At 37.9% G+C, this 13,258-nt stretch overlaps 1 protein-coding gene across 1 annotated transcript in view; it reads right to left on the bottom strand.

Moving 5' to 3' along the window:
- Positions 1-13,258, bottom strand: part of EMB2771 (E3 ubiquitin ligase) — a 119,354-nt gene that overhangs the window by 21,681 nt on the left and 84,415 nt on the right. The window contains exons 30-34 of the mRNA XM_089168936.1: positions 10,201-10,341; positions 9,607-9,780; positions 9,178-9,241; positions 8,937-9,076; positions 8,689-8,846 (exon numbers count right to left, since the gene is read on the bottom strand). Coding sequence (XP_089025062.1) covers positions 8,689-8,846; positions 8,937-9,076; positions 9,178-9,241; positions 9,607-9,780; positions 10,201-10,341 — 677 coding nt within the window. The remainder of the gene's footprint in view (positions 1-8,688; positions 8,847-8,936; positions 9,077-9,177; positions 9,242-9,606; positions 9,781-10,200; positions 10,342-13,258) is intronic.

Raw genomic sequence — 13,258 nt, 5'->3', positions numbered from 1 at the left:
TTCAATCCCCAAGAAATATTGTAGATCACCTAAATCTTTGGTTTGGAACGATTTTTGTAAGTGTGCCTTAACTGTATGGATTGCATCAACATCATTGCCTGAAAGGACAATATCATCAACATAAATTGTCATAATGACAACACAATCACCCTGCCATCTAACAAACATAGAGTGATTAGAATAACACTATACAAAACCAAAAGACTCCACCAGTCTTGCTAAATTTCTCAAACCAAGCCCGTGGAGACTGTTTGAGTCCATAAATCGCTTTATGAAGGCTGCAGACACGAACACTGTCCTCCCCCTGAGCAACATACCCTGGAGGTTGCTCCATGTAAACTTCTTTCACGAAGATCACCATATAAGAATGCATTTTTTATGTCAAGCTGAAAAAGAGTCCAATCATAATTCACAACCAAAGATATCAAGACACGGACAGAATTAAGTCTTGCCACAGGAGAAAAAGTCTCAAAATAATCTACACCATATGTTTGTGTATAGCCCTTAGCCACCAAGCGGGCTTTAAACTTTTCAACCGTACCATCAGAATGGTACTTAATAGTATACACCCACCGACAACGGACCACATCTTTCCCAGGAGGTAAGTTGACTAAAGACCATGTATAACGAGAATGTAAAGCATCCATTTCCACATCCATAGCGGCTTTCCAGCCAGGAATTTTAAGAACTTCGGTATGATGGGTTATAATATGAACGGCAGACATAAACAAAGCAAGGCAACGAAAGCTAGGAGGGAGATGAGAGGTAGAAACAAAATTGGAAACAGAATAAACAATGTTAGAGTGTAAAGTGCAAGTACGAGTACCTTTCCTTAAAGCAATTGGTAAGTCATCTGAAGGCAGAGTGGGATCTCCACTAGAAGAATCCGCCGGTGGAGAGGATGAAGAAGGAACATCCGTAGGGCCAGCTTCAGGCTCCACTAAAGGAGAGCCGCTAACATTTGTAGGAGGAACTCTACTATCCACAATATCTTATATCAACTTATGTCTTCGCTGATAAACCTGTAGAGGAACATTGCTAGTGGAAGGAACTAAAGAGGGAATAGGAGGAGTATCATCCAAAACACAGTTTTTAACAGACACAGATTGACTTAGATAATAAGGAGTGTCTTCAAAAAAGGTCACATCCGCACTTGTAAATTGTTTGCGAAGAACCGGATCATAACAGCGAAAACCTTTTTGAGTGCGTGAGTACCCAAGAAAAATACACTTAATAGAACGGGGGGAAAGTTTATCCAAAGGATGTGGTATGTGAACAAAACACACACAACCAAAAATTTTGGGTGAAACTGAAAACAGTTCTCTATTGGGAAAAACAATTGAAAATTGAGATTTTTCAGAAAGCAAAGGCATAGGCATGCGGTTAATTAAATGACCAGCAGCCAAAATTGCATCACACCAGTAACTCTTTGGAACATTCATCTGAATCAAAATAGCGCGTGCAACCTCCAAAAGGTGACGATTTTTGCGTTCAGCCACTCCATTTTGTTAGGGAGTGAATGAACAACTGGTTTGATGTATCATTCCAAGAGAATCACACAAGTTAGATATATCATGTTGCACATATTCTAAAGCATTATCAGACCGAAAAATTTTAATAGGAAGAGAAAATTGAGTCCGAATTTCATGAATAAAACTTTTAAATGTAGTTAAGAACTCTGTCCGATCCTTTAAAAGATACAACCATGTAAGACGGGAGAAATCATCCACAAAAGTAACAAAATATCGAAAACCATGCCTATTACTATTTCTACAAGGGCCCCAAATATCGGAATAAACAAGAGAAAATAAGGACTCACTACGAGAGATAGAGCGTGGAGGATAGGTGGCACAATGATGCTTCCCTAACTCACACGCTTCACAATTTAATCTGACACTCGATTTAAAAGAAGGAAATAAAATTTTTAATCTAGGTAAAGACAGATGGCCTAAACGACAGTGCCACTGGAGAGCATCTACACAATCATCAGAAAGAGCCGCAATAGGGGTAGCATAGTCCAGATAGTATAGTCCGTTCCTTTCACACCCTCCACCAATCGTCTTCCTCGTGTGAAGGTCCTGGAAAACACAATAAGTGGGAGTAAAAGTCACAGAGCAGTTTAGTGCTTTAGTTAATTGACTAATAGATAATAAGTTAAAAGGAAAGTTAGCAACATGAAGTACGGATGATAAAGTAAGAGAAGGTGTAGGAGAAACACTTCCAGAGCCTAGAATAGGAGTGGAAGTCCCATTAGCTATGACAACAGAATTTTTAGTGGTAGATTTAGAAAAAGAGCTAAAGTGATGACTTACCAGTTATATGGGAAGAGGCCCCTGAATTGATGATCCAAGGGGTGGGAGTAGAAGTGAGAAGTGTTGTGTTACCTGCATGAGAAAGTGTGGCAGCAGAAGTACTAGTGGATGTGGAAGCGCCAGTTTCAATATTTTGCAATCGGCGAAGGATTTGGCTTACATCATCTCTTAGAGTCTTAGACAAGTCCCTGAAGAAGATCCAAAACCACTATCGTTGTTTGCTACAGTATCAGTACCACCATCAGAAATGGCATGATTCGCAAGGTGCTTGGCCCACTCTGGTTTTCCATGTTTGGCCCAACAAGCTTCCACTATGTGCCTTGTTTTACCGCAATGAGTACAAAGTCGAGATCTCTTATCAGACAGTTGAACACCACGACCTCCAGAAGACCTACTAACTACCCCTGAACCATGACCATGTCCCCTTCCATAAGAGGTAGTGAAGGCTGAATTTTCTCCTTTAGAACTGTTTTTTGGAAAACTCCCTTCAGGCAAGGCAATACGTTGAAGTCTAGAATATGCTTCACTAAGATTAGGGACATGCTCACCAGCAAGAAGATGTCCTTTAACAGATTTCAATTCAGGGTTCAATCCTGCAAGAAACTTAGACACAAAAAATTCATTCCGTTGGGCCTTAAGCTTCTCTATAACAGTGGTGAGAGGTTGAAAGACATTCAACTCCTCCATCATGCCTTTAAAGGAGTTGTAATAATCCTGCAGAGACTTGTCAACTTGCTAAAATTGAAATAGCTTTTCATAAATACTAAAAATCCGAGTCATATTTTTAGCTTAGGAATAAGTCTCTTGCAAATCATCCCATATTCCCTTTGCAGTCTTATGGAACATAACATTCGCTGCAATATCAAGTTTCATACTATTCCACATCCAAATTTTGATGATTGCATCATCTTGGATCCAACTAAAATAAGATTTGTCAGTCTCAGCAGGAGGTTCATCCTCAATGAACTTAAGCTTACCTTTTGCAAGTATGTACACCCGAACCGCTTGTGACCACAACAAGTAATTAGAACTACCTTTGAGCATGATAGATGTAATTTGAACGTTTACATGATCTCCTTGAGATCCTTTTCATTCAGCCATACTCATGATTGAGTCACGTGTAAGTGAAGACATTAAACTGAGGTAGATATCACTCAAATCAGTTTTCCAAAACTTGAAGTAGAAAGAACACAAAAAAATTCTGCAACCTTAGGAGTAAAAAAAGAGGTAACAAAGGTATTCAAGTTCTGGAACGTGTAAGAGTAAGGCAATAGGTAGAGAAGATCAGTTCACATGAATATGATCTAATAGTCCATAATATACAGCATTAGGTGGTTGTACACCAAGGAAATAGAAGAAAAAAATTCTCAGAAGAGAATATTGAGAACAACACTATTTTGATTCAAAAAAGCTCTAATGTCATGTTAGAAAACAAGCTTTAAACAATCAAAATAGCAGTTGAACTTGAACAGAGAAAAGAGAGAAGAAGAAGAAGAGAAGATAGATGAAGAACCAGTAGAAAAGACCTATGATTCTTAGCTAAAGAGTCTAGAATCACAAAGCACTTTTATTTATAGTTTCTAATGAATCTAATACAACTTGAGAGACAAGTAATTGTCCTCTAGAAGAAGGAAACAAAATATTACAACTTTAGTAACTTCCTGACTCCTAAAATAGAAAGTTCTGAAAATAAAAACTACCACCAAAATAGAAAGAGATAATTACTGTTGCCCCCCTGTAGTTTGATTTTATTACAAATAAAACCCTGTTCTTTATGAAATTACTGTTGCCCCCCTTCCTAATAATGGTGTTAAGTTGCCGTTAAGTTTGAATATGTAATGTCTAATTTGCCTTTCATTAAAATTAAGAAATTAAAAGACGATGCTACCCCATTTATAAAACCAAATTAAATGTCAATTTTACCCTAAACTTCATTTATTTTGAATTAATGAAACGGGCAAAATCCAAATCCGATTTGGTTTCCCACCTTCACAAAACTTCATCTATTTTGAAATAAAGAAATGAGCAAAATCCAAATCCGATTTAGTTTCCCACCTTCACTAAACTTCATTTATTTTGAATTAAATAAATGAACAAAATCCAAATCCAATTTGTTTCCCACCCTCACTAAATTTCATTTATTTTGAAATTTTTTTAGGTGATATTCAATTTCCAATTTGAGTTGAATTCGATTTTTTTCTTCTTCCGGTTTCTATTTGAGTTTTATTCAATCATTCTTTCTTTATTTGGTGTTTTTTTTTTAGAATAAAACGGATTATAGTTATTTTTTTTGTCCACAATTAATTAAGGGTACTACTGTAACTTGACAAAAGGGTAAATAAGAAAAGAGATAAGTATAAGGGTATTTTGGAGTTTTTGAGAAAATTTAAAGATGCCATATCATCAGTTAACTAACGGAATTTAACGGTAGGGGGGCAATAGTAATTATAGACAAAGTTTAAGGTTGGATTAGTAATTTTGAAAAGTACAGGGGATACAGTAGTAATAAAATCAAAGTACAGGGGGCCAATAGTAATTATCCCAAATAGAAACTATGCTTTCTAAAAAAACTCCCAAAACTTATGTAGCAAGATTCCCACATTAGAAATAGAAAATATAATCAAAACAATAGCAAAACTTCACGTGAACGTAAAATCACAAATTTACGTATACCAATCTCGATTCCCAAACCGAGATCTAGACCATCTCGGTAGAAAATATAATCAACTGGCTAAAACTTGGTTTTTAGCCTATTTGATGCCTTTTGAACACACTAGTGGCCTTGGATTTGTGAGAAAGCCATAAGTATGATTTCTAAGTCTACCCATATTGTGAACCGAATTGGGATTGAGAATGCAAGGTTATATAACATATAATATAAAACCATTAATGTGTAGGATTAGAGAATGCAATGTTATATAACATTCTAAGGGAAACTTACCGGGCATAAAGAAACTGGTCAACCAAACTTAATGTCATCAAGATAACATTCATATGAGTATTACAATCTTAACTTTCAAGAATAGAATGATAAAAGTATACAACCGTTAGAGTTTTATATAAGTCATTAACGCATGATTGAGTTTTCTTTGATGTTGTAGATGTGCTAAGAGTAGTTGCAAGTGAAACTTTGGCTGAAATCTACAAAAAATTTGGTAAAAATTGAGAGTTCCGGGGGGGAGGGGGGGGTTTGGGGGGGGATATGGCGAGATAGGGCGAGATATGGCGAGATCTCGAGCGAGATATCCCATCTGGGATCTCGCCCTTCTTCGGCTCTCGGTTTTTGAAAAACCGAGATATCTCGCGAGATCTCGCCGAGATCTCGCGAGATCTCCCACCATGACGTATACTTCAACAAAGGGAAAAAAAAAATTGGTGTGCAAACTAAAAAGAAGCTTGTATGGTCTCAAACAAGTTTGAAATTTGATGAATTAATGCAAGAAATAAAATTTGTCAGATATCAATCTGACCATTGTGTTTATTTTGAAAATTTTGAAAATGGAGATTTCTTAATGCTTGCATATTATGTAGAAGATAAGCTTGTTGTAGGATAAAACATGAAGAGAATTAATAATCTCAAGAAGAGTCTGTCTAAAGCCTTTGATATAAAGGATTTGGGAGAAGCAAACCAGATTATTGGCATGCAAATAAGAAGGGACAGAAAGGAGAAAAAGGTATGGCTTTCTCAAGAAAAATGTGGATAAGATCTTAAAAAGTTTCAACATGGACAAAGCAAAATCAGTTTATACTCAATTGGCAAACCATTTCAAGCTTTCAAAGGATCAATGTCCTTCAACAAAAGAGGAAAAGGAGTTTATGGCAAAGGTGTTATATTGTTCAGCAGTTGGGAGTTTGATTTATGCGATAGTGAGTATGAGACCGAACACAGCACATGTAGGAGTTGTTAGCAGATTTATGCACAACCCAGGAATAGAACAATGGAGAGATGTCCAATGGATCTTGAGATTTCTTAGAGGTACTTCTCAATACTGTTTATGTTTTGGAGGTTCTAACATTGATGTGCAAGGTTATGTTGATTCATATCATTTAAGCGACAGAGATAGTGGAAGAAGCACCACTGGTTACGTTTTTACTGTATGTGAAACTGCAATTAGTTAGGTTTCAAACCTACAGAACATGGTTGCGCTTTCAACCACAGAGGCAGAATATGTAATAGTTACTAAGGCAAGTAAAGAGATGATTTGGCTTCAACGTTTTATGGAAGAGCTGGTAAGAAGACAAGAGAAAAAAAATTATGAGTGACAGCCATAGTACAATTTATTTTGCAAAGAATTCACCATTCCATTCAAGGACAAAACATATTTAGTTGAGATATCATTTTATACGGTTAATTCTGCAGTATGGCCTATTGAAACTTGATAAAATTGAGGGTAGCAAGAACCTTGCAGACTTGTTAACAAAGGTGGCTAACAAGGAGAAGTTGAACTTTCACTCAACGCTGATCAATCTTTATTGATGGTCAGTTTGGCTGACTGAGCGGTGTTGATCTTTGAGGTAAGAGTTGAAAATTGTCTTAAAATGGGAGATTGTTGTGGCGAAGACTAATTTTCATCACATGTGAAAATTGGTTCAAATTTGAATTGTTCGTCAAAAGATAGAAGCATTGAGGAGTCTCGACATAATTAAAGAAAGTACAATTTTGGCAAGATAAACTGTTGGAAAATCTACAATTGCCAAGGTCGAATATGCATGTGATGAAATGAACTTGGACTAGTTTTTAAGGCTGAACACAATTGGAAATGTTGTGGTTGACTTTGGATTCCATGTATAGACAGTGCACACAAGGAAGTTGTTGCAATGGGTTTTGGAGGTTATGAAAATTAATGTATTTATTTTGGCATTCCTTTTGGGTACGGGGGTAAATCTGTCATTATCTATTTTTCTTGTAACTATTTATAGTATCTTAATTTGGGTTGAGAGATATAGAGAGTGGGTAGAGAAAAATTAGCTAGGCTGTAATATCTTCTTCTTCTTCCTCATAGTGAAACAAGAAATTTTGCTTGGCCGTGGACATAGCCTTCGGTGAACCACGTAAATTCTTTGTCTTGTGTGCTGCTGTTTTTGCTCTGTTTTCTACCTTGATGAAATATAAAGCCTAGTAGTTTTTATATTTATAAGATTCTATTGTCACCAATTACGAGGATATTAGTTTCTATTTTTAGTCTAGCTTTAGCCAAGCTATAAATAGGCCCTTACATTGCAATAAAGAGAACACGTATGGAATGGGGGGGGGGGGGGGGAATGAAGTAAAGCTAGAGCTTTGGGCATTTGCACCCCCCCCTCTCTCGTTCTCCTGTTCTCTTCTTCTTATGAATGTCCTTCGTCCTCCCCTTCTTCAAGACCAATTTGTCTAAGATTTCCCTTTCTTCCCCCATCTTCTTTACCCTTCTTTCTTCTCCATCCTGACCCCCATTACATTTGCTCTTCGTTTTTTCTCTCTGAATCAGAATCAGACTTCAATGCTTCCCTCAAATTAGAGTTTCTTCAGAGTGCTAAGCCAATAAAAGAAAGTCCAGGTATTCTAATCTACAGTGAACCCTTTTAATTCTTATGATTTCAACTAATGTGAGATGCAGAGGGTGGAAGTGGGTGGGCTGGGGTCCGGGGAGATGGAGATAAGCTATTGTTGCAGAGGATGGATACAGTTGGGGTCATACGAGACTGGGTTTCATTCCTTTGTAACTAAGGGCATTTTGGTCACAAATGGTTCTTTATGAATTAATTTCAGGGGATATTGTGGTAACTGTCAGAAGCATAGGAAATAATATACTCATGTATTTTTGTACTGCGAAAACAAAAAAAAAAACTGAGGTGGTGAAGGAACTCCTAAATTATTGAACTGGGACAAAATAAGTACAATTGTTGTTGTAAACGAATCTGGCTGGATTGCTAAACTTACCTTAAAGAAACAGATTACAAGGCAAAAGCATCTGCCCGGCCTCTGCAACTATATACATGGAGCAACTAGTCTTTAAGGACAGGTTGCATTGAAGGCCACATTATACGACAACTCAAAGTAAGAGAAATCAGATGCTTAGGTTGCTAGAAAGGTCTATTGACATTTCTCTGTCTTTGTTTGCAGTTTTCTTGGTAAAACGATGGATATAGTTGCTAGTTTGTCATTGGTCACAGCCTTCCAGGTATGATTTGGCATAATGGCAAAAGCTTTGAAGATGGTCAACCCTACCTCAGGAAATTTACATCAAGAAGAATCAGTAAATATATGATGGAATACAAAAGAACTTTTGAATTCACTCCCTTTTCTGCTCGTCTTCCTTACACCCACTTGCTTTCCAATATTATGGACAATATATATCACAAAGACGCAAATGAAATTGGAAGTTTGAAAACTTGCCTGCTGTTCCAGGAAGGGTCACAACACAGTTGTGCGAATGCTATTAAGCTTGGATCAGTTGAGAAAGTACTAACTAACTGATCAACCTTAAATGAACCAGGGTCATCATTTCCACTAATACTTGCAGTACAAGCTCTCAGACTAGTCAAATCACATGCCTGAAATCAGAAAGAGGTTACGAGAGCACTTTATTATGATGGACTAGGGAGATGATCAGAAAGATGCAAACCAAGAGAACAAAATGACACCTTGTGCATTGCCCGTGATAGCAATGATTGACATCCAACGGGATCATCCACATAGGAACAAGCTCCAACTTTTCGCTTGATATAAATGATACCACAGTTAAAAGGGTTATTCTTGTCAACAGAACTCCACCAAGGTTTGTCTGGACAAGCAATTATGCAATGAATTAAATACCACAATGCTTGGGGACTTGGATCGAGTAATCTACAACTACCACAAGCAGTGCAACATTTGCCCTACTACCTTCAGAAACAAGCTCGATGACTTGAGGCCAATACCTGGGCCCACAAACTCGTACTGTCTTCAGCTACATGAATGATACACAATATAAACTGATCAGTGACATAGAAGCAGCCAACCTTTCTAGATATGTTTCATGGTGGAACTACCGAAACAGCTTTTCAACACCAAGATCATCAGTCCATGCAAGTGTATGAATCAAATCGTTTATTTATGTTTCCAACATCATTCTAGCATTTAGAAATTCAGATGGCCTTTAGATGAACATTATGCTCTAAGTGACTTGAATTTTGAAGCTTCTTTACATTTTGAGATTTCTTCCTCCAAACTTAGTAAGAATTAAATCATGCTTGTCTAATTATCTGAAATTGAATGAATGAAAATAGAACATTTTCACTGTGTGAGAGCAACAGTCAAATCTGAATAACTTACAACAGCACGTTCTGGCAGAATACAAGGACTGATCTCACAAAAGCCTGTCTCTGCATAATTTTCTGTTTCTACCGTAGTCACCTCAAGAGGTGCATAAACAGGAAGACCAGTATCGACATCAACGGTTTGCACCCAGCGATTTTCAGTGGCCAGAACATACAAGTGCCTGAATGCCTGAAGAATGAAAATTCTAGGGAATTATACATTAGATAAACAAGAAATATTACAAACCAATTCCAAGGGGAAGGGAAATTGTATAGTCCCTGATTTTACCGTTAATGTGGAAATCTGTAATGAGGCTGGAATTCAACATCAGTTGGGGCACAACATGATCTTATGGAACAAACAAAACAAGCCCAACAGAAGAACATATCCATAGCTATTTTTCCAGAATTCACAGGATACTTCTTTCGCGGACAGCCGAAAGTTGTAATATGTTAAAATGATTCATACAATCAATTAGATTAATTCTGGCCCAGGAACAGTTCTTTCGCAGAGATACAGGTAAAACTTCAATTCTGCTTCCATCCTGAGGAATTCTGGAAAAACAGCTATTTCTCAACACCTGAATTGTTGACCCAGGTTTTGACATACCTGCAGGTGGCAACGGTTATCATTTGGCCCAGTAGGTAACCGAGGGTAGAGAGTGATCAGCAGGGAAGCAACAGCAGTATTGCTAGTTGAGAAAGTATGCATTCCACCACCAAGAAACAAGAAGCCAATTGCCAAGCTCACCTAAAAAGTGAAGAGAATCAGAATAAATCTACACTAGAAACATTGAGCCAGATGCCTTTTTAAAGGAAATTATGCATGGATAAGCTATTTTACATTGGGCTTTCTCCCAGTAACCTAAAAACTCAAATTTTCACTTAATAGATCTAAAGCTCATTCTGTATCCATCAATGGACTCGTATTTCATTTTGTTCCAAAGAAACAACCTGTGGACACTATAAGCAGGAATCAGCATGATAATAGGCTTCAAAGTCTATTGTCCACAATCAAATGATACATCAACAACAAAATATCATCCACATGACTGGTTCTCTTAGTATATTGGATCCTGGAACCCCCCCCCCACCCAAAAAAAAAAAAAAAAAAAGAAACCCCCTCCAAAAGAAAGTCCACATAAACTGCATAGCTTCAAAACAACCAATTAATGACAATTCTGGTGGAAGTTCCAACTGGATTTCATTTTTTAATTTTATCAAAATTAATATAGGTCTTCATAGAAATGGCTCATTTCCTTCAGCAACCCCCCCCCCCGGGCGGCGTCTAGCTCCTTTCCTGCAATGGCTTTTCTTCCAGTTTGTCAGCCAGGCACTTTTTCCAGACCACATTCCTCTTCAGCCCACTGGCACAGCCGCACAAGCTAGTCTGGTCAAACCGTCAAAGGCAATGTCCCTTACCCAACTACCAGTTTTTTTCTTGCCTCTTCACCTTCTCCATTTTGGACCTAAGTCCTTGCTTCCATTAGGCTCAGTTTTAGACCGGTCTCCCCTTTGACAAATAATGGCACTCACTGGTTTTGTCCTTCTCTGGCTCCCTGATTCTGACTCTATCAATAAGCTGTTTTTTGGAGCTTTGACCTCTCATGCTTGGTTAGAAATGAATCTTAGAAGATAGAATTCCAACTCCCAAACCCTTGAAATGATTTGGAAAGCCATCTTATTTGATGTCTGCTCTAGGATCGACTTGCTTCTACACACAACTTTTGATGACTCCCCAAGGAACAAGCTCATTGTTGTTACATTGGGTCTTGATCCCTCTCTTTGTTAGCCTACTATGTCCTCTTGACCTGTTTGTCTTTCTGTTCCCCACCCCCTTCTCCTTTCTCATCCCTTGGACATCCAACCCTAGTTCCACCACCCCCCCCCCCAAAAAAAAAAAAAAGAGTCCAGGATGGCTATCTACTGATTTGCTCTGAATAGAGTCATGGTTTGAGAACTTGGTTTTGGAGCCCAAGTCACTTGGTAAACCAATAAAAGGAAGCAAAGGGAAATCATGATATTGATTCAACCAGAGATGCACTTTCAATGAGTGGAAGTAGATGCTGAATGAGATTCACTTTGGATTGACTAGGTTAGGTCCTTTGACCAATAGGCAAGAAAATTCTGGACCGTGGCATTCTTTTACTATGTAATAAACTGAGGGAGAGATCTTTTCTTTCTTTCTTTCTTTCTTTCTTTCTTTCCCCTTTGCATAGAAGGATCTTCAACACTTAGATGTGAAGAATGCTTTTCTTCATGGAGACCATTAAGAGGAAGAATACATGGATATTCCACCTAGTTATGCTTCGAGAGAAACACAGAAAATTTTGCAAGCTTATCATCCTTTACATGGATAAAAGCAACTTGATTTGGAAGACTTAATAAAGCAATGTATGTCTATTGGCAATACCCAAAGTAATGTTGTCATAATTTGTTTACCAACAAGACTAATGGTAATGTAAGTATGTAACTATCTTGATTGTATATGTTTGTTGAATGATAGAATCGATTATGGGAGATCTGGGTGATTTGGTTGATTTAGTTTACTTTCCTTTTTCTGTTCTTTACTTATTGGGATAGATTTGCTAAGACCTTATTTTTCTTGTAAGATTCCTACACTAGGAAGATTTAATTTGTTCTATATTTAGTAAGTTTTGAGTTTAAAGGAAGCTCCTGCTATGTCCTTTAGACACAAGCCAGGATTTCTTCAACTCTTCCAACAATGTTGATGACATTGTCTTCACAAGAAGCAGCACTCTTGAAATTTCACCTCTGAAGACCCTCTTTGATGCAGCTTCAAGTGAAGGGGGGCCAGAAATCTAAGACCTTTGGATAATAGCAGTAAGACAACTTCTGGTTTCAGGAGCACAGCTGTCAAGGTGACAAGGCAAGGAGAGGTGATAGAGGGCAACGGAAACCAAAGTGACACCAAGCAGGCGACACCAGGTCTCCTTGACCCAAAGAAGGGCTAGGATGCATATGTGACACGTTGACAAATTGGTTCAGGAGATTTCATCCAGGACTGATTCAAGCTTCTGTTTAGGGCCAAAATAGAAGTCGAAAACTGAACTGAACTCTCAACTAAGTCCTCTGTTTTTTTACTTTTATTGTATAACAAAATGTTGGTTTGATTCCCTAGTTTCTGCAATTAGGGTTAAGGTTTGGAAGGGACACCGATTAGGTTCTGTTAGGGCTTTTAGAGCTCTTGGGTGGGTTGTAAAAGGGACTCATTTAGGCTAACAGGTTTAGGGTTAAGCTATTAGGGTTGTAGAAGGGAATCTTAGTAGTTGTGAAGCTAGGCTTCTGAAAATATAGGGTTAGGATTTGGGAAGGGCAGCAAGGATTAGGTTCTTAGTGGGGTAACAAGGGCAGAGATTGGGATTGAGTGATAACAGATCTGCGGGTAGGAGAACCAAATGGGGTAGGGTTTGCAGAAACAGCAACTAAAATATGGAAAGGTGAACGGAATAAGGCTGACTTGTTACTTACCTGTAACCAAGTCAGATAATGAGCTAAGATGAGGATGGAATAGTGAAGGCAGCAAGCCACTGCTGAAGGAGAATCTTTCAATTAGAAAACCCTAGTTTTCTTAATCAACAACCTGGAGGTACCATACTGTTGATGGAGAAGCTCTACTATAACATTACTCTTAAGCGTCAACACTC

This window comes from Hakea prostrata, chromosome 1 (genome assembly GCF_041222555.1).
Source record: "Hakea prostrata isolate BN-2017 chromosome 1, UWA_Hpros_2, whole genome shotgun sequence".
Lineage (NCBI taxonomy): Eukaryota > Viridiplantae > Streptophyta > Magnoliopsida > Proteales > Proteaceae > Hakea > Hakea prostrata.
Note: the sequence above shows the minus strand (reverse complement) of the source record. Positions and strands in the feature narration are given on the sequence as shown.